This window comes from Saccopteryx leptura, chromosome 3 (assembly GCF_036850995.1).
Source record: "Saccopteryx leptura isolate mSacLep1 chromosome 3, mSacLep1_pri_phased_curated, whole genome shotgun sequence".
Classification (NCBI taxonomy): domain Eukaryota; kingdom Metazoa; phylum Chordata; class Mammalia; order Chiroptera; family Emballonuridae; genus Saccopteryx; species Saccopteryx leptura.
In genome coordinates, this window is record NC_089505.1 from 244,036,919 (window position 1) to 244,063,606 (window position 26,688).

At 39.7% G+C, this 26,688-nt stretch overlaps 1 protein-coding gene across 3 annotated transcripts in view; it reads right to left on the bottom strand.

Annotated features, from left to right (window-relative positions):
- The window catches only part of ALMS1 (ALMS1 centrosome and basal body associated protein), a 236,177-nt gene that overhangs the window by 196,605 nt on the left and 12,884 nt on the right, over positions 1–26,688 (bottom strand). For all 3 annotated transcript variants that reach the window (XM_066377980.1, XM_066377981.1, XM_066377979.1), the window contains exon 2: positions 7,373–7,498. In XM_066377980.1, the coding sequence (XP_066234077.1) occupies positions 7,373–7,498 (126 nt within the window). The remainder of the gene's footprint in view (positions 1–7,372; positions 7,499–26,688) is intronic.

Here is a 26,688-nt window from a genome sequence, read left to right on the forward strand (position 1 = left end):
ACTGCTGGCCTCATAAAATGGGAGAAGAGTTTCCTCCTTTTCTATTTTTTAGAAGAGTTTGAGAAGTAATATTAAGAAGGTTTGGTAGGCCTGACAAGGGGTGACACAGAGGATAGACCTTTGGCCTGGGATGCAGAGGACCCAGGTTCAGAACCCTGAAGTCACCGGCTTGAGTGCAGGCTCGTTGGACTTGAGCGCAGGTTCACCAGTTGGAGCCCAAAGGTTGCTGGCTTGAAGCCCAAGGTCGCTGGCTTGAGCAAGGGGTCACCTGCTCTGCTGTAGCATCCTAGTCAAGGCACATATGGGAAAGAAATCAATGAACAACTAAGGTACCGCAATGAAGAATTGATGCTTCTCATTTTTCTCCCTTCCTTCCTGTCTATCTCTGTCTGTCCCTCTCTCTCTCTCACACACACACACAAAAAAAGTTTGGTAGAATTCACCAGTGAAGCTATCAGGTCCTGGATTTCTGATTTAAATCTCTTTACTAGTAATCAGTCTGTTCTGATTTTCTGTTTCATCTCGAGTCATTGTTGATAGGCTGTATGTTTCTAAAAACTATACAATTCTTCTAGGTTATCCAATTTGTTAGCATATAATTGTTTATAGCAGTCTCTTATGACCCTTTATATTTCTGTGGTATCAGTCCTAACACCTCTTTCATTTCTTTTTTTCAGTTAAATCTGATAAAGTATAACAATAAATTTCTTTATATTGCAACATCTTCATATTTCTTTTTTTTATTTTTTATTTATTCATTTTAGAGAGGAGAGAGAGAGTCACAGAGAAAGAGAGAGAGGAGAGAGAGACAGGGGGGAGGAGCTGGAAGCATCAACTCCCATATGTGCCTTGACCAGGTAAGCCCAGGGTTTTGAACCGGCGACCTCAGCATTTCCAGGTTGACGCTTTATCCACTGCGCCACCACAGGTCAGGCCATCTTCTTATTTCTTACTTGGTAGTGGTGGATCAGACTCTTAATCTAGTTGCTAGCAGTCTTTAACATTTTCACTCATACATAGTCATAATAAGATTATAATTAATCAGCCTGACCTATGGTAGCACAGTGGATAGAGCATTGATCTAGGATGCTGAGGTTGCAGGTTCAAAACCACTAGGTCACAGGCTTGAGCACAGGCTCAACAGCTTGAGTACGGGGCTGCCAGCTTGAGCATGAGATCATAGACATGATCCCCAGTCACTGACTTTTGGCTTAAGTAAGAGGTCACTGGCTTGGCTGGAGTCCCCCTAGTTAAGGCACGTATGAGAAGCCACTAATGAACAACTAATGTGCCACAACTATGAGTTGATGCTTCTTATCTCTTTCCCTTCCCATCTGTCTCTCTCTTGCTTAAAAAAAAAAGATTATAACTAATCACTACTTTAGAAGACCTTGCTTTGTTTTCTAACCTTGTTCCATATTTCTTTTATACAGGAAGATTCAATCTTCCTTAAAAATATAAAGGACTTCATCGGTGAATCCATTCAGTCCAGAAACCTCCGTGTGTGTGTGTGTGTGTGTGTGTGTGTGTGTGTGTGTGTGTGTGTGTATGAGAGAGAGAGAGAGAGAGAGACAAAGAGAGAGAGACAAAGAGAGAGAGACAGACAGAGAGAGAGAAAGAGGGACGCATAGGCACAGAGAGTAAAGAAGAGAGATGAGAAACATCAAGTCTTCGTTGCGGCACTTTAGTTGTTCATTGATTGCTTTCTCATATGTGCCTTGACTGGGGGGCAAAGCAGAGTGAGTGACCCCTTGCTCAAGCCAGTGACCTTGGGCTCAAGATAGCAACCTTTGGGCTCAAGGCAACAAACATGGGGTCATGTCCACGATCCCACGCTCAAACCAGTGACACTGTGTTTAAGCCAAATGAGCCCGTGCTCAAGCCAGCGACCTTGGGGTTTTGAACCTGGGGCCTCTGTGTCCTAGTCCCATGCTCTATCCACTGTACCACTACCTGATCAGGCCAGAAACCTTTTTGATGGCTGGTAATATTAAAACTTTCTCCATTTCCTACCTACTGGTACTAGCACACTTCTATAAACTTTAATAGGTTTGTATTAAGTTTATCTTGGGGTTTTTTTCTTGACTGGATTTACCATAAATATAGCTATTTTTAATCTTAATTGGAACAATTTTACTACATTTTCTTAGTTATTTGTCTTCTCTTTACCATGTTTCTTCTACTTGTAATTTTTCTTTATCTAAAATGTTTGTTGTCCTAGCCAGTGGTGCAATAGATTGAGCGTGGTTCCAGTAGTTCCAGAGCATTGAGGCTGCTGTTTCAAACTAGGGGTCGCAGCTCTATCCCTAGGGTGCCAGCTCAAACCCAAGGTTGCCAGTTGGAGCCTCAGTAAGGGCACATATGAGAAACAATCAATAGGTGCACAACTAGGTGGAACAACAAGTTGATGCCTCTCCTCTCTCTCTCTTTCCTTGTATCCCTCTCAAAATAAATAAAATAAATTTTTGCTTAAATAATGAATTCATTTCATTTTACATTTATTTATTACTTATTTGTTTATTTATTTAAAGATGGAAAGATGCTATTATATTGATGGGTAATGTACATATTTAGATATATAATGTATTTTCATTATTTTGTAGTCTATTATTGGAGTCTTCTTCCTTGACCAACACAAATGTTTAAGAGAATATAGAATTTTTTCATTCCCAAAGTACCCAGAATCCATACAAATAAGATGTATTACAATTAGAAATTTTTTCACATTTTCAAGCAAAACTTGTCTTTGAAGAGTTCTTTTGAGTATTTAAAATATGATAACCAAAAGCTCTTTCAGTAAGTTTTTAAAAAAAGATAAACAGGCGTTGGCCGGTTAGCTCAGTCAGTTACAGCATCGCCTCAAAACACCAAGGTTGTAGGCTCCATTCCCAGTCAGGACAAATACGGGAAGTGGCCAGTGAATGCACAACTATGTGGCACAACAAATGAATGTTTCTCTCTCTCTCTTTCTCTCTCCCCCTTCCTTTCTCTTTCTCCCTAAAAATCAATCAACACAATTTTTATAAACATGAGAAATGAATGAAGAGAAATATTTAAAAATATTAAGACTACTCATCTATGCCTTGTGGGATTATGAAACAATAAACCTTACTTTCCAAAATATCTCAATCCCTTCTTTGCTAGATAAATTAGTTAAATCTATAGCACTGAATTGCTATTAGGAACAGGTTTTTAAAATATTTTTAATACTTGAAAATAAACATGAGAATGATTAAAATTTTTCCTTTTGAAAGCACTCCATTCTACAGGGGATAATAGTAAGCCAATAAAGAGTTTTAATGCAGGGGAGGGAGTTCCAGTCATTTTGTAACTCTCACTACAACAAAATCTCTCATACCTGGCTCATCTCTCAGTCCCATTGACCATAGTTTGAGCCTGGTCCCAGTTTATTACTCAGTACCAGTAAGAGATGTATCTATTTATTCTTCTGTCCATCCTGTGTCCTCCATAGAGCACTTATTCTATTCTAGGTCCTCAATTGCAATCATTTTCTAACCTCATGGAGACAACTACCCTATCACATTTACACTTTTTCATAATTTCTTTGTTAATTGAATTTCCCTCTTTACCACTCTGAGAGTTCGTAGTCATCCTTATAATCACTACCTTGAAAACATTAAAAGCTTGGTTTTGGTTGAATCTTCTCCTTATCTGAATCCAAGCAGGAGTTCATTGCTGAAGCAAGCACATACCCAGACAGCTTTTCCTTTAAATTGATGACATTAAACCAAAACAGCACTCAGCATTGCCTGGAAATCCTACTATATTTTCCTGGCGAGTTAACTTACTAAAAAGACTACTTATTCCTTCTCAAAACTACTGAACTTCTTCCTCATTTTCAACTGATGAATTAATCTCTTAGTGCAATAAGTGAACAGCAGAAGATGAAACTTCCTTATCTTCCTACCACCAAATCTATAGCTTCAGTGTGTACCTAGATTTCCATCTTCTGCCTTAACAGAACAGTCTATCTACCAAAGGCATTCCCATTTCACTCCAATTTTTTTTGGTGATTTCCTTCCTATATGTGATTTTCCCACTGTCCCTCTCTATGAATCATTCCTCTCCCCATGCAAACATACTTGTATAATTTCCCAACATAAAATAATTTTTAGTAGATAGAGCGTCAGCCCGACATATGGATGTTCTGGGTTTGATTCCTGGTCAGGGCACAGAGGAGAAGCAAGCAACCATCTGCTTCTCCCTCACACCTCCTTCTCTCCCATTTCCCCTCCCGCAATCAGTGGCTTGATTGGTTCAAGTGTGATCCCAGGCACTGAGGATACCTCTGTTGGAACACATCTGCCTCAGTCACTAAAAATAGCTCGGTACTCGAGCATTGACCCATGATAGGGTTGCCGGGTGGATCCTGGTTGGGGTGCATGCAGGAGTCTGCCTTACTATCTCCCCTCCTCTCACCTAAATAATAATAATAATAATAATAATAATAATAATAATAATAATAATTTAAAATCTGTTCAATATCCCTTTTCTTTCTGCAGAGGAAGAGAGAAGGGGAAGGGAAGCATTTACTGTTCCATTTAGTCGTGCACTTTTTTAGTTGCTTCCTATGTGTGCCTTGACCAGGAATCAAACCTGCAACCTTGTTATTTCAGGACAATGCTCTTAACCAAGCTAATAGGCCAGGAGCAGAAATTTTTTAAGTAAGTCTAACAAAATGTTGCTAAGTTTGGTACACTGATGCAACAAAACACTGATGAAGTAAATAAAGACCTAAATAAAACTGAAAGAACCACTGTATGGATTACAGCACTCAATATTAAGATCGATTCTCTCTGTAAATTAATGTATAGACTTAAGGCAATGTTAATCAAAATTCCAGCAGGCTTTTAAAGTAAAAATGGACAGGCTGACTCTAAAATTTATATAAAAATTCAAAGAATCTAGCATAAACAAAATCATTTTTAAAAGAATAGTGGGAAAACTACCACTACCTGATTTCAAGACAGTGCAGTAATCAAAAGTGTGGTATTGGGATGAGGAAAGATAAATAAATTAATGAAATAGAGTCCAGAAATAGACCCACACATATATGGTCAAACATGGGGGAGTGTTACTGATGTCTAGTGGGAGGAGATCAATGATGCTGCTCAACATCTTACAATATGCAGCACAGCCCATACAATAAAAAATTATCTGGCCTAAAATGTCAAAAGTGGCAAAGTTGAGAAAACCTGTTCTAATAAAAAAATATAGAAGAAAATCTTTGTGACCTAGATTTAGGCCAAAATTTCTCAGATAGGAAGAAACATGAATAGAAAAAAAGCACACATAAAAGATGCACAGTATTATTAGTCATTAGGAAAGCATATTAAAACCACAATGAGATACTATAATATACCTAGAATGGCTAAAGCTTAAAAAACTGGCATTACCAAGAGCTCCGAAGAATGCAAAGCAACTAGAACACTCATATATTAAGGAATGTATATGGTAGTCACTTTAGAAAAAGTTCAGCACTTTCTTATAACATTATTAGATAATCACCCTTAAATATTTTCCCTCCAACAAATATATATGAACTTTTTTCCTATCTGCTCATAATTTTTCTATTTCCTCTAAGCTTATGACTATGTTCTAAATCAGTGGTTCTCAACATGTAATCTGAGGCTCCCTGGGGGTCACTGACATCCTTTCAGTGGTTCTATGTGAGCCACCCATTTCTAATTATATTTCTATGTAAAGCCAGATTTTCTTTACATACATCAACCAAAACAATATACCCAAGAGACCAAATGCAGAAGCAGATACGAAAATCTAGTTGTGATGGTTAATTTTATATGTTAACTTGACTGGAACACAGGGTGCCCAGATAAACATTATAGTGGGTGTGTATGGATGAGACTAACATTTGATCCATAGACTGAGTAAAGCAGGTTACCATTCCCAAAATAGGCAGGACTCATCCGATCTATTAAAGGCCTAACAGAACAAAAAGCTGAGTAAGAGAGAATTCCTTCACCCAAACTAAGGACCTTTGAGCTAAGACACTGATCTTCCCCTGCCTTTGGACTTGGACTCAGAACTGAACGTAAACCATCAGTTGGCCTGGTCTTCAGGCCTCTACATTCAGACTGTAACTTTACTACCAGCTCTCCTGAGTCACCAGGTCACGGATATTGGGAATTCTCAACCTCCATAATCACATAAGCCAATATATACATATACATATACATATACATATACATATACATATACATATACACATACACATACACATACACATACACATACACATACACAGGGTGGGGCAAAAGTAAGTTTACAGTTATGAGCACACAAAACAGAGTTTATTCTTATATTATTATTTATTAATTACTACATTATTTTACATATGAACAACTATAAACCTACTTTTGCTCTACCGTGTGTGTGTGCGCACGCATGCACTCATATGGCATATATATATCCTACTGGTTCTATTTTTCTAATAAACCAACTTCTATTAACCCTGACATTAAAGAGCTATGCAAAAATGTAAAACAATGCCACTTTTCCAACTAATTTTAGTTTGTTTTGGGAAATAGTCATTTATCATATTAAAAGATTATTTATCTATATAAATAAAAATGTAAATGTTTATTTGTTCAAAATCTTAAATCTCCAAAAGTTCTTCACCGATTGCTTTGAAATTTTGACACAATGTTGCATTTGAATATGCGTGTTTTTATATACCTATGAATATGCGCGTGTTTTTATATGCCTACTATTATATAGATGTCACACCTGTGACAGGTAAAACATGCTTTTATTTTAAAAACAGCGCCACCTGTTGGACATAAAAGCAACACACGCTATACTAAATATTTTACGATTACATGTTGCGTGTTCTCGAGTTGGCAAACCAGACAATCTCTGTATCTGCACAGACAATGGAACAACAAAAAATATTGTATACCCACAAGCATTGCAAAATTAAACATATTAGAAATGTGAGCTTTCTCTTTTCTTTCTTTTCCATTTAACCAGACTGAGCCACAGCAACACGTGGCTGGGTACAGCTATTATTAATATATAATTAATGGGTTTGGTATTTTAAACATTTAAAATAAATACTTTTAAATGTTTTCATTTCTAGTAAGCTAAATATCGATATAGATAACCCATATAAACAAAACTCTTTCAAATACTTTTGAAGAATGTAAAAGGAGTCTACTTAGACCCCCCCCCAAAAAAAGTGCATTGCTATTCTATATAATTAAGGTTACCAAAGATCTACTAGAGAAATGAAATTTAAGTAATTAACCTCTTTCCATTCTTCACAGCCATTCTTCCATTTCTCATGCTGCTTACCAAAAGAAAGATACTTTACCAGTTACAAAAGACATACCCGATCATCCTCAGAACCCCACTGAGCTGTATTTTCCAAAGAGACCACATCAGAATCAGAAATCTTTGTTCTACCATCATCTTGATATGATGACTGTTGCCATACATGGCTGGTCAACGGAACAGCCTGAAAAGCAAAAGTAGATTTAAATATAGTAACAAAATATAACATTTAGATTATATTACTCAATTTATAGTTATCTTCAGTTAGAAATGAGGAAACAGGGAACTATGGTTACCCTGTTAGGACTCAATATACTTTGCAACCAACAACAGCAGTTCCTTACCTTCCTATAACTCCAGAGATAAAAGAAGCAAGCAGAAATAAGTAAATTATTTATTTTAAAATCTTCAGGTTTGAGACTTTTAACATATTAACTCTAATATTAAGGATTAAAATAAAAGTCAGACTCATTTTATGAAATTAAGTTGAAACAGGGTTCTCCCACTTGCAGAAGGCTGCAATTAAAGCTGTTACTGCTGCCCAAGCCTGAAACAATGCAAATGAAAATGATCAGAGGCAAATATAAAAAAGGACATTGAAATAATAAAAAAGAATCAGTCAGAAATGACACATACAATATCAAAAATTAAGACCACAATGGAAGGAATTAAAAGCAGGATGGATGAGGCTGAGGATCCAATCAGCAAGTTAGAGGACAAGATAAATGAAGGCACGGAAGCAGAGCAGAAAAATGAAAAAAGACTCAAAAAGTCTGAGGAAACTCTGAGAGAGCTCTGTGACAACATGAAGAGAAATAACATCTACAGCATAGTGGTTCCTGAAGAAGAAGAGAAAGAACAAGGGATAGAGACTTTGTTCAATCATATCATAGCTGAAAACTTCCCTCAATTAAGGAAGGAAAAACTCTCACAAGTTCAAGAAGCACAGAGAACTCCATTAAAGAGAACCCAAAAAAACCTACATCAAGACACATCATAATTAAAATACTAAAGCTAAGTGATAAAGAGAAAATATTAAAAGCTGCTAGAGAAAAAAAGGCCATCACTTACAAAGGAGCCCCCATGAGGATGATATCTGACTTCTCAACAGAAACACTTGAGGCCAGAAGGGAATGGCAAGAAATATTCAAAGCAATGCAGAACAAGAGCCTACAGCCAAGACTACTTTATCCAACAAAGCTATCATTTAAAAATTGAAGGAGAAATAAAAAGCTTCACAGACCAAAATAAAAACCTCAAAGAATTCACTACAACCAAACCAATGCTCCAAGAAATGCTAAGTGGCCTGTTGTAAACAGATCAAAGGGGAAAAAGAATATAGCAAAAGAGGAATACAGCTTAAAGAATAAAATGGCAATAAACAACTACATATCAATAATAACCTTAAATGTAAATGGATTAAATGATCCAATCAAGACATAGGGTAGCTGCCTGGATAAGAAAACAGGACCCGTACATATGCTGTCTACAAGAGACATTCCTAAAAACAAAAGATGCATATAGACTGAAGGTAAAAGGATGGAAAAAAATATTTCATGCAAATGGAAATGAAAAAAAAGCTGGGGTAGCAATACTTATATCAGACAAAATGGACTTTAAAACAAAGGCTATACTAAGAGATAAAAAAAGGCCACTACATAATGATAAATGGAACAATCCACCAGGAAGATATAACCATTATAAATATCTATGCATCTAATATAGCAGCACCTAAATATATAAAGCAGACTTTGATGGATAAAAAGGGCGAGATCAACAGCAATTGATAGTAGGGGAATTCAATACCCCACTAACATCACTAGATAGATCCTCAAGAAAGAAAATTAACAAAGAAACAGCAGACCTAAAGGACACACTAGATCAGGGGTCTCAAACTCTGGCCCGCGGGCCACAAGTTTGAGACCCCTGCACTAGATCAACTCGATTTAATAGATATCTTTAGATCCTTTCACCCTAAAGCAGCAGAATATACATTCTTTTCAAGTGCTCATGGTTCATTCTCTAGGATAGACCACATGTCAGGGCACAAAAGCAGTCTCAACAAATTTAAGAAGACTGAAATCATATCAAGCATTTTCTCTGATCACAATGGCATGAAACTAGAAATCAACCACAAGAGAAAAACTGAAAAATACTCAAACACTTGGAAACTAAATAGCATGTTATTAAATAACAAATGGGTTAACAATGCGATCAAAGAAGAAATAGCCTAACCGGGTGGTGGCGCAGTGGACAGAGCATCGGACTGGGATGCGAAGGATCCAGGTTTGAGACCCCAAAGTTGCCAGCTTGAGTGCGGGCTCATGGCTCAAGACCCCGAGGTCGCCAACTTGAGCACAGGCTCATCTGGTTTGAGAAAAGCTCACCAGCTTGGACCCAAGGTCGCTGGCTCGAGCAAGGGGTTACTCGGTCTATTGCACCCCCACGGTCAGGGCACATATGAGAAGGCAATCAATGAACAACTAAGGGGTCGCAACGAAAAACTAATAATTGATGCTTCTCATCTTTCTCCGTTCCTGTCTGTCTGTCCCTATCTGACTCTCTCTCGGTAAAAAAAAAAAAAAGAAGAAATAAAAAAAATTCCTAGAAACGAATGATAGTGAGCATACATCTACTCAAAATTTATGGGACACAGCAAAAGCAGTCCTGAGAGGGATGTTCATAACATTACAGGCATACCTTAAGAAGGTAGAAAAAGCTCAAATAAACAACTTGACCCTGCATCTAAAACAGGGGTCAGGAACTTTTTTGGCTGAGAGAGCCATGAACACCACATATTTTTTTCTTTCTTTTTTTTTTTTTTTTTTTTTTACAGAGACAGAGAGAGTCTATCTCAGAGAGATGATAGATAGGGACAGACAGGAACGGAGAGAGATGAGAAGCATCAATCATTAGTTTTTTGTTGCGACACCTTAGTTGTTCATTGATTGCTTACTCATATGTGCCTTGACCATGGGGCTACAGCAGAACAAATAACCCCTTGCTCGAGCCAGTGACCTTGGGTCCAAGCTGGTAAGCCTTGCTCAAACCAGATGAGCCTGCGCTCAAGCTGGCGACCTCCGGGTCTCAAACCTGGGTCTTCCACATCCCAGTCTGACGCTCTATCCACTGCGCCACCGCCTGGTCAGGGGAACACCACATATTTTAAAATGTAATTCCGTGAGAGCCATACAACAACCCATGTATGTTACACATTATCCAATAAAAATTTGGTGTTGTCCCGGAGGACACCTGTGATTGGCTCCAGCTACCTGCAACCATGAACATGAGCGGTAGGAAATGAACAGATTGTAATACATGAGAATGTTTTATATTTTTAACGTTATTGGTTTTTTATTAAAGATTTGTCTGGGAGCCAGATGCAGCCATCAAAAGAGCCACATCTGGCTCGCAAGCCATAGGTTCCTGACCCCTGAACTAAAAGAACTAGAAAAAGAACAGCAAGTAGAGCCCAGAGGTAGTAGAAGGAAGGAAATAATAAAGATCAGAGCAGAAATAAAACATAGAGCAGGGGTCCCCAAACTTTTTACACAGGGGGCCAGTTCACTGTCCCTTAGACCGCTGGAGGGCCGACTATAAAAAAAACTATGAACAAATCCCTATGCACACTGCACATCTTATTTTAAAGTAAAACAACAAAACGGGAACAAATACAATATTTAAAAAAAGAACAAGTAAATTTAAATCAACAAACTGACCAGTATTTCAATGGGAACTATGGGCCTGCTTTTGGCTAATGAGATGGTCAATGTGCTCCTCTCACTGACCACCAATGAAAGAGGTGCCCCTTCCGGAAGTGCGGCGGGGCCAGATAAATGGTCTCAAGGGGCTGCATGCAGCCCGCAGGCCGTAGTTTGGGGACCCCTGACATAGAGGCTAAAGAAACAATACAGAGGATCAATGAAACCAGGAGCTGGTTCTTTGAAAAGGTAAACAAGATCGATGAACCTTTAACTAGACTTACCAAGAAAAAGAGAAAACTCAAATAAATAAAATTAGAAAAGAGAGTGGAGAATAACAATTGACACAACAGAAATACAAAGTATTGTAAGAAAATACTATGAAGAACTGTATGCCAAAAAATTAGACAACCTAGATGAAATGGACTAATTCCTTGAAACATATGATCTTTCAAAAATTAATCTGGAAGAATCAGAAAACCTAAACAGACCAATTACAACAAATGAGATTGAAACAGTTATCAAAAAACTCCCAAAAAAGAAAAGTCCTGGACCTGATGGCTCACAAGTGAATTCTACCAAATATTCAAAGAAGAACTAACTCCTATCTTTCTCAAGATATTTCAAAAAATTCAAGAGGAAGGAAGACTTCCAAGCTCCTTTTATGAGGCAAGCAAAATTCTGATTCCAAAACCAGGCAAAGACAACACAAAGAAAGAAAATTATAGGCCAATATCCCTGATGAATTTAGATCAGTGGTTCTCAACCTTTCTAATGCCGTGACCCCGCAATACAGTTCCTCATGTTGCGGTGACCCCAAACCAAAAAATAATTTTGGTGGCTACTTCATAACTGTAATTTTGCTACAGTTATGATTCGGAATGTAAATACCTGATATGCATTATGTATTCTCATTGCTTTAGGCGACCCCTGTGTTTTGGTCTTTCGACCCCCACTGGGGTCACGACCCACAGGTTGAGAACCGCTGATTTAGATGCTAAAATCCTCAACAAAATATTAGCAAACCGCCTGACCTGTGGTGGCGCAGTGGATAAAGCGTCGACCTGGAAATGCTGAGGTCGCCGGTTCGAAACCCTGGGCTTGCCTGGTCAAGGCAAATATGGGAGTTGATGCTTCCAGCTCCTCCCCCCTTCTCTCTCTCTGTCTCTCTCTCCTCTCTGCCTCTCCTCTCTAAAATGAATAAATAAAATTTAAAAAAAAAGAATCACACACACTTGCAAAATAAAACTTTATAAAAAAAAAATACATTAGCAAACCAGATCCAGCAATATATGAAAAAAATCATACACCAGGATCAAGTGGGATTTATTCTAGGGAGGCAAGGCTGGTACAATATTTGCAAATCAATCAATGTGATTCATCACATAAACAAAAGGAAGGAGAAAAACCACATGATAATTTCAATAGATGCAGAAAAAAGCATTTGATAAAATCCAGCACCCATTTATGATCAAAACTCTCAGCAAAGTGGGACTAAAGGGAACATACCTCAACCTGATAAAGGCCATCTATGACAAACCCACAGCCAACATCATACTCAATGGGCAAAAATTAAAAGCAATCCCCTAAGATCAGGAACAAGGCAGGGGTGTACCCTTTCACCACTCTTATTCAACATAGTTCTGGAAGTCCTAGCCACAGCAATCAGACAAGAAGAAGAAATAAAAGGCATTCAAATTGGAAAAGAAGAAGTAAAACTATCATTATTTGCAGATGATATGATAGTGTATATAGAAAACCCTAAAGTCTCAGTCAAAAAACTACTGGACCTGATAATGAATTCAGCAAGGTGGCAGGATATAAAATTAATACTCAGAAATCACACACATTTTTATACACCAACAATGAACAGTCAGAAAGAGAAATTAAGGAAACAATCCCCTTCACTATTGCAACCAAAAAAATAAATTACCTAGCAGTAAATTTAACCAAGGACATTAAAGACTTGTACTCGGAAAATTATAAAACATTGATAAAAGAAATCAAGGAAGATACAAACAAGTGGAAGCATATACCATGCTCATGGTTAGGTAGAATAAACATCATTAAAATGTCTATATTACCCAAAGCAATTTATAAATTCAATGCAATACCAATTAAAATACCAATGACATACTTCAAAGATAAAGAACACATATCCCAAAAATTTATATGGAACCAAAAAAGAACACGAATAGCCTCAGCAATCTTGAAAAGGAAGAATAAAGTGGGAGGTATCACACTTCTGGATATCAAGTTATACTACAAGGCCACTGTACTCAAAACAGCCTGGTACTGACATAAGAACAGGCATATAGATCAATGGAACAGAACAGAGAGCCCAGAAATAAACCCACACATTTATGGACAACTGGTATTTGACAAAGGAGGTAAGAGCTTACAATGGGGTAAAGACAGCCTCTTTAACAAATGGTGTTGGGAAAATTGGACATCTACCTACAAAAAAAAGAAACTAGATCACCAACTTACACCATTCACAAAAATAAACTCAAAATGGATAAAAGACTTAAATGTAAGCCGTGAAACCATAAGCATCTTAGAAGAAAACATAGGCAGTAAGCTCTCTGATATTTCTCGCAGCAATATATTTGCCTATTTACCTCCACGAGCAAGTGAAATAAAAGACAGGATAAACAAATGGGACTATATCAAACTAAAAAGCTTTTGCACAGCTAAAGACAATAAGAACAGAATAAAAAGACAAACTAAACAACAGGAGAATTTATTCCACAATACTTCTAATAAGGGGTTAATAACCAAAATTTATAAAGAACTTGTAAAACTCAACACCAGGAAGACAAAGAATCCATTTGGGCAAAAGAAATGAATAGACATTTCTCCAAAGAGGACATACAGACGGCCAATAGGCTTATGAAAAAATGCTCAACATCACTAATCATTAGAGAAATGTGAATTAAAACCAAAATGAGCCTGACCAGGTGGTGGCACAGTGGATAGAGCATCGGACTGGGATGCGGAGGACACAGGTTCGAGATCCCGAGGTCACCAGCTTGAGCGTAGGCTCATCTGGTTTGAGCAAAAGCTCACCAGCTTGGACCCAGGGTCACTGACTTGAGCAAAGGGTTACTCGGTCTGTTGAAGGCCTGCGGGCGGGGCACATATGAGAGGTGATCAATAAACATCTAAGGCAGCAGTTCTCAACCTGTGGGTCATGACCCCAGTGGGGGTCGAAAGACCAAAACACAGGGGTCGCCTAAAGCAATGAGAATACATAATGCATATCAGATATTTACATTTCGAATCATAACTGTAGCAAAATTACAGTTATGAAGTAGCCACCAAAATTATTTTTTGGTTTGGGGTCACCGCAACATGAGGAACTGTATTGCGGGGCGGGGTCACGGCATTAGAAAGGTTAAGAACCACTGATCTAAGGTATCACAAAGAAAAACTGATTATTGAGACTTCTCATCTCTCTCTGTTCTTGTTGGTCTGTCCCTATCTATCCCTCTCTCTGACTCTCTCTCTGTCTCTGCAAATAAATAAATAAATAAATAAATAAATAAATAACTAAAATAAAAATAAAACCACAATGAGATATCACCTCACACCAGTCAGAATGGCGCTCATCAATAAAACAACACGGAATAAGTGCTGGCGAGGATGTGGAGAAAAGGGAACCCTCCTGCACTGCTGGTGGGAATGCAGACTGGTGCAGCCACTATGGAAAACAGTATGGAGATTCCTCAAAAAATTAAAAATTGAACTGCCTTTTGACCCAGCTATCCCAATTTTAGGAATATACCCCAAGAACACCATGGCACTGTTCCAAAAGAAGAAATGCACCCCTGTTTATGGCTATATTTTTCACAATAGCGAATATCTGGAAACAGCCCAAGTGTCCGTCAGTGGACAATTGGATTAAAAAGCTTTGGTACATATATACTATGGAATACTATTCAGCCATAAGAAATGATGACATTGGATCATTTACAACAACATGGATGGACCTTGATAACATTATACTGAGTGAAATAAGTAAATCAGAAAAAACTAAGAACTATATGATTCCATATATATAGGTGGGACATAAAAATGAGACTTAGAGACATGGACAAGAGGGTAGTGGTTATGAGGGAGAGGGGGAGGAGAAGAGGGAGGGGAGGGGCACAAAGAAAACCATACAGAAGGTGATGGAGGACAATTTGACTTTGGGTGAGGGGTACGCAACATAATCAAATGTCAAAATAACCTAGAGATGTTTTCTCTGAACATATGTACCCTGATTTATCAATGTCATCCCAATAAAGTTAATAATAATAATAATAATAATAATAATAATAAATGGGTCAGAAATAAAAAAAAAAACAGGCAGCTATGAGTCAAAAAAAGATGAATGCTGCCCTGGCCAGTTGGCTCAGTGGTAGAGCATCGGCCTGGCGTGCAGGAGTCCTGGGTTCGATTCCCGGCCAGGGCACACAGGAGAAGCGCCCATGTGCTTCTCCACCCCTCCCCCTCTCCTTCCTCTCTGTCTCTCTCTTCCCCTCCCGCAGCCAAGGCTCTATTGGAGCAAAGATGGCCCGGGCACTGAGGGTGGCTCTGTGGCCTCTGCCTCAGGTGCTAGAATGGCTCTGGTTGCAACAGAGCAATGCCCCACATGGGTAGAGCATCGCCCCCTGATGGGCATGCCGGGTGGATCCGGTCGGGCGCATGCGGGAGTCTGTCTACCTCATCGTTTCCAACTTAAGAAAAATACAAAAAAAAAAAAAAAAAAAAAGATGAATGCTAACAAAATATTAATAATAATAAATATGAAAGTGTCTCTGATGAACACCCAAGTTCAAAGGATATTTTTTCAGCCTGACCTGCAGTGGTGCAGTGGATAAAGCTTCAACCTGGAACGCTGAGGTCAAAGGTTTGAAACCCTGGATTTGCCCAGTCAAAGCACATATAGGAAGCTATTACTATAAGCTGATGCTTCGGCTTCTCTCCCTGCCCCCCCACCTCTATCTAAAAATCAATAAATCAAAAATATTAAAATATTTTTTCCAGAATGAAAGCACTGTTACCAGCCTGACCAGGTTGCAGCGCAGTGGACAGAGCGTCAAACTGGGATGCTGAGGACCCAGGTTCGAAACCCCAATGTCGCTGACTTAAGCACGGGCTCACAGCTTAGGCACAGGCTCACCGGCTTGAGCATGGGATCACAGACATAACACCATGGTCACTGGCTTGAGCCCAAAGGTCACCAGCTTGAATTCAACATCACTAGCTTGAGCAAGGGGTCACTTGCTCTGCTGGAGCTCCCCAGTCAAGGCACATATGAGAAAACAATCAATGAGCCACTAAGATGCCACAACACAGAATTGATGCTTCTCATCTCTCTCCCTTCCAGCCTGTCTGTCCCGGTCTCTTTCTCTAATAAAAACAAAACATTTTTCAAACCACTTACAATAAGGTGTTTTTGGTCACAGAAAGGTCAGTTTAACTGAAAATTATTCAAAAATAAAGAGATTCCAGCCCTGGCCAGCTGGCTCAGCAGTAGAGTGTTGGCCTGGCGTGTGGAAGTTCTAGGTTCAATTCCCAGTCAGGGCACACAGGAGAAACAACCATCTGCCTCTCCACCCCTCCCCCACCCATTCTCACTCTTCCCTCTCTCTCTCTCTCTCTCTTCTCCTCCTCCAGCCATGGCTCAAATGGTTCAAGCAAGTTGGCCCCAGGTGCTGAGGATGGCTCCATGGCCTCTCCTCAGGTGCTAAAATAGCGTGGTTGTGGAGCAATGGAGCAGTGACCCCAGATAGGCAGAGTATTGACTGGTAGGGGACTTGCTGGGTAAATCCAAGTCAGAGTGTGTGCCGAAGTCTGCCTCTCTGCATCTCTGCCTCTCACTTAATTTAAAAAAAGAGAGAGAGAGATTCCTAAGAGCCAACACCTGGACAGGCCAATGGCAATTTTTAAGGAAGGGAGGGAAGAAGAGAGGGAGGGAGGAAGGGAGGAAGAAAGGGAGGAAGGAGGGAGGAAGGAAGGGAAGCAAGGAGGGAGGGAGGGAGGGAGGGGCGGGGAAGGAAAAAGGAAAAAGGAAGAAAAGAGAGGAAGAAAAGAGGGGGAGGGGAGGGGAGGGGAGGGGAGGGGAGGGGAGGGGAGGGGAGGGGAGGAAGCTCTTTTGCAAATTTATTTTGGCTATCTGAAATCCCTAAATATATAACACTATAGCCAATGTTTTGACATAGCTAGTCTTCTTTGAGCCCTCCAGGAAAGAAGAATGACGAAATGAAAGTTCAAAATGGCTATTCACTACAGATAAATAATGTTGGGTGTGGAGTATGAGGGGTCCTGCCTTTGAAAATGGCTGATTCACAACAGCTTGGAGAGGGTTCAATTTATTAGAATACTTGTAGAAAACTAATGATACAAGATGAAGAAACTAGTATTTTGATAATTAACTCAATGTGTGAGAAAAAGAATACCCCCCACTTTATAAACTAAAAGATCTATTTCCCAGAATTCCTGACTTTTATTACCTACCTGACTGTTTAGCCTTTATCAAAGAAACAATTTCTAATATGTATGTTTGGCTTTCCCACAGTTGCCTCTGAACAGTACTGTAACCCAAATACTTAAAGGAGGATCCTTTTTTTGAGGGAGGGAGGGGAGGAGAGAGAGAATGTCACCAACTCGTTGCTCCAATTAGTTGTACCATTGATTGTTTGGGAGTTGAGCCAGTACCCTTGGGATCAAGCCAGCACCCTTAGGAAGGGGATGTCAAGTCAGTGACTCTGAGATTGAGCAAGTGACCACAGCACTCCAGGATGATGCTGTATCCACTGCACTGCTGTCCAAGGCTTGATGGAGGAGTCTTAAAATAAATGCTTCAAAACTAAGCACATGTCATCAACAATCCTCTATCTGAGATTAAATGCCTTTTGATATAAAGTTGTTGTTGTTGTTTTTTGTATTTTTCTGAAGCTGGAAACGGAGACAGACAGACTCCCGCATGCGCCCGACCGGGATCCACCCGGCACGCCCACCAGGGGGCGATGCTCTGCCCATCCGGGGTGTCGCTCTGTCGCGACCAGAGCCACTCTAGCGCCTGAGGCAGAGGCCAAGGAGCCATCCCCAGCACCCGGGCTATCTTTTTGCTCCAATGGAGCCTCGGCTGCAGAAGGGGAAGAGAGAGACAGAGAGGAAGGAGAAGGGCAGGAGTGGAGAAGCAGGTGGGCGCCTCTCCTGTGTGCCCTGGCCGGGAATCGAACCCGGGACTTACGCACGCCAGGCCGACGCTCTACCACTGATCCAACCGGCTAGGGCCTGATATAAAGTTTTAAAGAGTCCTTCTCTGAATCAGTTTTTAATATTAAAAGTTAATGGAGCCCTGGCCGGTTGGCTCAGCGGTAGAGCGTCGGCCTAGCGTGCGGAGGACCCGGGTTCGATTTCCGGCCAGGGCACACAGGAGAAGCGCCCATTTGCTTCTCCACCCCTCCGCCGCGCTTTCCCTCTCTGTCTCTCTCTTCCCCTCCCGCAGCCAAGGCTCCATTGGAGCAAAGATGGCCCGGGCGCTGGGGATGGCTCTGTGGCCTCTGCCCCAGGCGCTAGAGTGGCTCTGGTCGCAACATGGCGACGCCCAGGATGGGCAGAGCGTCGCCCCTGGTGGGCGTGCCGGGTGGATCCCGGTCGGGCGCATGCGGGAGTCTGTCTGACTGTCTCTCCCTGTTTCCAGCTTCAGAAAAATGAAAAAAAAAAAAAAAAAAAAAAAAAAACAACAAAAAAAAAGGTAATGGATTTCCAACTATACGCTGTCAAGAAGAGGAACAGTTTAGATATAAGGATACAGGTAGGCTGAAAGTGAAAGGATGGAAATAGATATTTTATGTAAATGGTAACCAAAAGAGGGCAAGAATATCTGTGCTAGTATCAGACAAAAAAGATTTTATATCAGCAACTGTAACAAGAGACAGATAAGGACATTATATAATGACAAAAGAGTCAATTAACCAAGACGATATAACAAGTATTCATGCAACAAACCTCAGAGCTCCTAAATTAATAAAGCAAAGTCTAAAATTGGAGGGAGAAATTCATAGCAACAACAATAAGTAGAACAATCAGACAGAAGAACAATAAGATGGAGGAATTGAACAACACTCTAGACTATTGCACCTAACAGAAATATACAGAACACTCCTCCCAACAGCTTCAGAAAATACATTTCTCAAGTACACATGAAACATCCTTTAGGATAGAACACATTAGGCCTCAAAACAAGTCTTAACAAATACAAGAAGGTTGAAATAATACAGTCTCTTTTCCAATCACAATGAAATGAAACTCAGTATCAAAGCACAAAAAAAACCCTGGAAATTGAAATTAATATACTCTTAGAAAAACAATGACTGGAACAAGAAGTCGCAGGAAAATTAGAAAATACTTTGACACAATAAAAATAAAAACGAAATATCAAAACTTACGGGATGCAACAAAAGCAGAGGTAAGAGGAAGTTTATAGCTAACTGTATGGGTATACATCTTTTGTTAAAGCAAGATCACAAATTCACAACTTATACTATACATCTAGAAGAGGAACAAACTAAACCTAAAGCAGGCAGAAGAAAAAATAATAATATAGAACACAAATAAACAAATGAGTAGGAAAATATTAAACTAAAAGATGTTTTTAAAAAATAACAAAATTGACAATGCCTTAGCTAGAATAAGAAAAACATATTTAAATAAAATCAGAAATGAAAGAGACTTATTACAACCAAAACCACAAAAATAAGGGTAAGATAAATACTATATGAACAATGATACACCAACAAATTGGAAAGCCAAAAAGAAATGCATAAATTCCTAGAAACACACCACTTACCAAGACTGAATCATGAAAAAAAAGAAAATCTGAATAAACCTATAACCAGAGAGATTAAATCAGTAACAAAAAAATAAATAAAAACCTCTCAATAGAGAAAATCCAAGGACCAGTTGGCTTTACAACAGAATTCTACCAAACATTTAAAGATGGCTCCATGGGTCCCACTCCAAGAGTGGGACAAAAAAAAGAATAAGAGAGAACACTTTCTAACTCATTCTGAGGCCACATCACCCTGATACAGATAACCAGATAGAGATACAAGAAAAAACAAAAAAAAACTCTAGAGCAATTTCCTTCCTAATGAACACTGATGCAAAAGTCCTCAAGAAAATACTAGCACACAGAATCCACAGCACATTATAAAGATTATACATCATGAGCAAGTGGGATTTAACCCTGGAATGCAAGAATGGTTCAACATATAAAAATAATTATGAAAGAATATTGTTAAAATGTCAATACTACCAAAAGCCATCTATAGATTCAATACATTCCCTATCAAAATTCCAATGACTTTTTTACAAAAAAAATCCTAAGAACAAAGCAAAAAAAAATCACACTTCCTGGTTTCAAATAGTATTATAAAGCCCTAGTAATCAAAACACTATGGTAGTGACATAAAAACAAATAGACCAATGGAGCAGAATGAAGCTCAAGCTTATATGTGGTCAACTAATATTTGGCAAGAGAACCAAGAATACCAAATAGAGATTTAAATGACAGTCTCTTCAATAAATGAAACTAGGGAAAAGAAATATTCATCTGTATAAGAATAAAACTTGACCTTACATTTACACCACTCAAAAAATTTAACTCAAAAAAAAAAAAATTAACTCAAAGTGAATGTAAGACCTGATGCCATGAGACTCCTAGAAAAAAACAACAGAATAAAGCTCTATGGCCCTGGCCAGTTGGCTCAGCAGTAGAGCATTGGCCCAGCATGTGGAAGTCCCAGGTTCGATTCCCAATCAGGCACACAGAAGTGCCCATCTGCTTCTCTACTCTTCTTCCCCTATATTCCCCTCCCCTCCTGTAGCCATGGCTCCAATGGTTCAAGCAAGTTGGCCCTGGGGCTGAGGGTGGCTCCATGCCCTCGCCTCAGGTGCTAAAATAGCTCAGTTGCCAAGCAACAAAGCAGCACCCACAATGGGCAGAGCATTGCCCAGAAGGGGACTTGTCAGGTGGATCCCAGTTGGAGCACATGTGAGAGCCTGTCTGTCTGCCTCTCTGCCTCTCATTTAATTTAAAAAAAAACAACTCCTTGACATGGGTCTTAGTAATGATTATTTGGAAATCACACCTAAAGCACAAGCAACAAAATTAAAAATAAACAAATGGACCACATAAAACTAAAAAGCTTCTACATAGCAGGAGAAACCATCAACAATGTGAAAAACCTACAAAATGGGAAAAAAATTTACAAATCATATCCAATAAAAACTTAATATCCAAGATTTATAAAGAATTCCTACAACTCAATAGCAAAATAAATAATCTAATTTAAAAATGGGCAAAGGACCTCAATAGACATTTTTCCAAAGAAGATAAAACATTGGCCAAAGTACATTAAAAAACATTTAACATCACTAGTCATTAGAAAAAAATCTAATTTAAAAGCACACTGAGATATCACCTCATGCCTATTAGAATGGCGATCATCTAAAAAACAAGAGATAGTCTGACCAGGCGGTAGCACAGTGCATGGAGTTTCAGACTGGGAAGCAGAGAACCCAGGTTCAAAACCTCAAGGTCCCTGGCTTGAGCACAGGCTCATCTGGGTTTGAGCACAGCTCACCAGCTTGAACCCAAGGGCACTGGTTTGAGCAAGGGGTAACTCGGTCTACTATAGCCTCCCGGTCAAGGCACATATGAGAAAGCAATCAATGAACAACTAAGGTGCTGTAACAACTGACACTTCTCATCTCTCTACCTTCCTGTCTGTCTGTCCCTATCTGTCCCTCTTTCTGTGTCTGTCACAAAAAACAACAACAACAACAAAAAACCCAAGAGATAATAAATGATGGTGTGAATATGGAAAAAAGGGAAGCTTGGAAACTTTATGCATCGCTGGCAGAACTGTAAATTGGTTCAGCCACTATGGAAAACAGTATGAAAGCTCCTCAAAAAGTTAAAATAAAACTACTATATGATCCAGCAGTTCCACTTCTGGAAATATATCCAAAGAAAACATACTAACTCAAAATGTGTCTGCACCCCCATATTCATAACAGCATTAATTATATCAGCCCAAAATTGAAACAACATAAGTTCCCATTAAAGTATTCATATATACATATAGTATAATATAATTCATCAAAAAAATTTTAATCCTACCATTTGTGACATGAATGGACCCTGAAGGCATAATGCTAAGTAAAATAAATCAGACAGCAAAACAAATGCTATATTATCTCATTTATATGTGGAATCTAAAACAATCACAGAAAAAAAAATCAAATTTGTGGTTACTAGAGACAGAGGCTGGGGGATGAGAAATTGGCAAAATGGTGGAAAGATATAAACTACAAACTACCAGGTTATAAGACAGATAAGTACTAAGGAAGTAAAGTATAACATGATGATTATAGTTAAAACTGCTGTATGGCTACATTCTATTGGATTTCAAAATATCTTTGCAAAACTAGGTTTTAGAAGATCCTCTAATTCAAAAAGAATTTCAGTACTGTGTGAAAATCAGCACAGAACAGGAATTGGGGATATCATGTTGGATTACAAGGTATGAGAAGATGTACAATATCTGACAGGCACATAAATTCCATTAGTAACTCTTTGTGGCTATTTAAAAAGAATTAAAAATTCTTTTCTTCAAAAAAGAAACTGCTGCCTGACTAGGCGGTGGCGCAGTGGATAGAGCACTGGACTGGGATGCAGAGGACCCAGGTTCGAGACCTCGAGGTCACCAGATTGAGCACGGGCTCATCTAGTTTGAGCAAAAAGCCTATCAGCTTGAACCCAAGGTTGGTGGCTCCAGCAAGGGGTTACTAGGTCTGCTGAAGGCCCGCGGTCAAGGCACATATGAGAAAGCAATCAATGAACAACTAAGGTGTTGCAATGCGCAATGAAAAACTAATAATTGATGCTTCTCATCTCTCTCCGTTCCTGTCTGTCTGTCCCTGTCTATCCCTCTCTTTCTCTGAAAAAAAAAAGAAAAGAAAAGAAAAGAAAAGAAACTGCTGTACGATTTATACAGTAGAAAAGCTATTGGAGAAAATCCTAAGAATTCTCACCACAAAAGGAATTTTTTTTCTTTTCTTTTTATTGTATCTATAGAAGATGATAGATGTTAACTAAAGCTATAATAGTAATCATTTCACAATATATTAGAAAAGTTGTTGGAGAAAATCCTAAGAATTCTCATCACAAAAGGAAATTTTTTTCTTTTTTTATTGTATCCATAGATGATAGATGTTAACTAAACCTATAGTAGTAATCATTTCACAATATGTGTAAATCAAACATCATGCTGTATACCTAATACAGTGATATGTCAATTATTTCTCAAAACTAGAGGAAGGGGCTTTAAAAAAACAATGCAATACCTCACATTAACAGAATGAAGAAAACCACATGATCATCTCAATTGATACAGAAAAAGCATTAGACAATATTCAACACCCTTTCATGATAAAAACACTCAACAAACTCAGAATAGAAAAAAACTGCATTAACATAATAAAGGCCATTTATGAATACCCACAACTAACATCAAACTCAATAATGAAAAACTGAAAGCTCTTCCTCACAGTGGTCCGCAAACCCAGGCTGGCGAGCCACAGGCTCGCTCAACTCCTGCATGAATCGTGGGCACCCACCTCCTCGCACTGCGTATCCTGCGCCACCGCACGTGGTATTTTGTGGTAGAGCCACACTCAAGGGGCCAAAGAGCTGCGTGTGGGTCACGAGCCATGGTTTGCCAACCACTGCCCCAGGGAAAGAAGCAGAAGGTATTTTGTGGTTCCCAACCTCTCTGGGCCTTGTTTTCCCCACCTGAAAAATGAAGAATGTGAAGGCTGAGGCTGTGATTACCTTAGAAAGGAGAGGGGAAAGGGGAGGGGAAAGAGTGGGAGAAGGGGAAAGGGAAGAAGGGAAGGGGGAGAGGATAAGGAGGAAGGGGGAGGGGAAATAGGGAGAAGGGGGAGGGGAAAGGGGAGCCACATGCTCACTCAGTGACCAACCTACACCTCCCACCCCTGGCGCACCTGCACGCCCGCATGTGGTATTTTGTGGAAGAGCGACACTCAAGGAGCCAAAGAGCTGCATGTGGCTTGCAAGCCAAAGTTTGCTGACCACTGTCTATGAGAAGAAACAAGACAAGAGGCTCTGGCCAGCTAGCTCAGAGGTAGAGTGTCCAGTGTGTGGATGTCCTGGGTTCAATTCTCAGTCAGGTCACACAGAAGCAATCATCTACTTCTCCACCGCTCCCTGTGTCCCTTCTCTCTCTCTCTTTCTCTCTCCCCCTCCCACATCCATGGTTCAATTGGTTCAAGCACATCAGCCTGGGCACTGAGGATGGCTCCATGGAGCCCCCTCCTCAGGCACTAAAAAAAATTAGCTCAGTTGCAAGCATGGCCCAGGATGGGCAGAGCACTGGCCCTAGCTGGGGCTGCCAGGTGGATCCTGGTCAGGGCACTTGTGAGAGTCTGTCTATCTCCCCTCCTTTTCACTTGGCAAAGAAGAAAGAAAAGAAACAAGACAAAGATGCTTGCTCTTGCCACTTCTATTCAACATAGTACTGGAAGTGCCAGCCAGAGCAATTAGGCAAGAAAAATAAATAAAAAGCATCCAAATTGAAATAGGGAGAAGTAAAATGATCTCTGTTTTCAGATGACATGACCTTATTTGTAAAAAAATCTTAAAATCTGTAAACTGAACTACAAAACACTGCTGCAAGAATTTTTTTAAATGCAAATAAATGGAAAGGCATTCATGTTTATGAATTGGAAGGCTTAATATTGTTAAGATGTCACCTGACCAGGCAGTGGCACAGTGGACAGAGCGTCAAACTGGGACACAGAGGACCCAGGTTCGAAGCCCCAAGGTTGCCGGCTTGAATGCGGGCTCATATGGCTTGAGTGCAGGCTCACCAGCTTGAGCGTGAGATCATAAACATAACCCCATGGTCACTGTCTTGAAGTCCAAAGGTCGCTGGCTTGAAGCCCAAGTTTGCTGGCTTTAGCAAGAGGTCAATCACTCTGCTGTAGCCCCGGTCAAGGCACATATGAGAAAGCAGTCATTGAACAACTAAGGAATTGCAACAAAGAATTGATGCTTCTCATCTCTCTCCCTGCCTCCCTCTCTGTCCCTATCTGTCCCTTTCTCTGTCTCTCTCCGTCTTAAAAATATATATGTTGTTAAAATGTCTGTACTTTCTACCACACTCCTTATCAGATTCCAGTGGCATTTATTTATTGTAGGGGGAAAAAAACCCTAAAATTCATATGAAATCTCAAAGGACCAAAAAGAGCCAAGACAATTTTGAAAAAGAATAGTCAAGGGACTCACACTACCTTATTTTTAAACATATTAAAAAGCTACAGTAACCATAACAGTGTGGTCCTGGCACAAAGACAGACAAATAGAACAGCAATTTTCATCCTTATTCATCTCATGGCACACATAAATTACTGAAACTCTATGGCTCAACAAAAACTATTTTGCTGATCCAACAAAAAAAGGTATAATTTGATTCATTCACACTGGATGGCTAATGTCGTGTTGGTTGTTGTCATGTTTTTAAAATCTCAGGGAAAATAGGTCAGTGTCCCTGACTAAATAGTCAGGTGTTGCATGTTTTAAAAATTCTTGCTGCACACCAGTTGAAAATCACTGAAACAGAGTATGATCTATAGGTCCTGGCCGGTTTGCTCAGTGGATAGAGCGCCGGCCCAGCATGCAAATGTCCAGAGTTCAATCTCCAATTAGGGCACACATAAGAAATGACCGTTTGGTTCTCTTCCCTTCTCTTTCCCGCTTCTCTCTCTCTCTTCCTCTCTCCCAGCCAATGGCTTGATTGGTTCGAGCATTGGCCCTGGGCTCTGAGGATAGTTCGGCTGGTCTAAGCATCAGCGTCAGGCACTAAGGATAGCTCAGTTGATTTGAGCATCAGCCCCAGATGGGGTTGCTGGGTGGATTCCCATTGGGGTGCATGTCAGAGTCTGTCTATCTCCCCTCCTCTCACTTAAAAAATATATGTATAATTTATAGTCAATTAATATATATATTTGACAAAAGAGGCAAAAATATACAGTAGGGAGAAGATAGTCTACTCAATATATAGCATTGGGAAAACTGGACAAGTATATGCAAAAACAAAGATACTCGACCACCTTCTTACATCATACAAAGAATAAACTCAAAATAAGTTAAAGACACAAAAAATAAGTTATAGACTCAAAACCATAAAAATTCTAGAAGAAAACATAAGCAGTAAAATCTTGAACATTTTTATTAGTGGTAACATCCTCCTGGGCAAGTAAAACAATAGAAAATATAAACAGCCTGACCAGGTGGTGGTACAGTGGATAGAACGCTGGACAGGGACTCAGAGGACCCAGGTTCAAAACCCTGAGGTCACCAGCTTGAAAGCGGGCTCATTTGGTTTGAGCAAGGCTTACCAGCTTGAGCCCAAGGTCACTGGCTTTAGCAAGGGATCACTTGGTCTGCTGTAGCCCCCAGTCAAGGCATATATGAGAAAGCTATCAGTGAACAACTAAGGTGTCACAATGAAGAACTGATACTTCTCATCTCTCTCCCTTCTGGTCTGTCTGTCCCTATCTGTCCCTCTCTCTGTTTCTCTCTGTC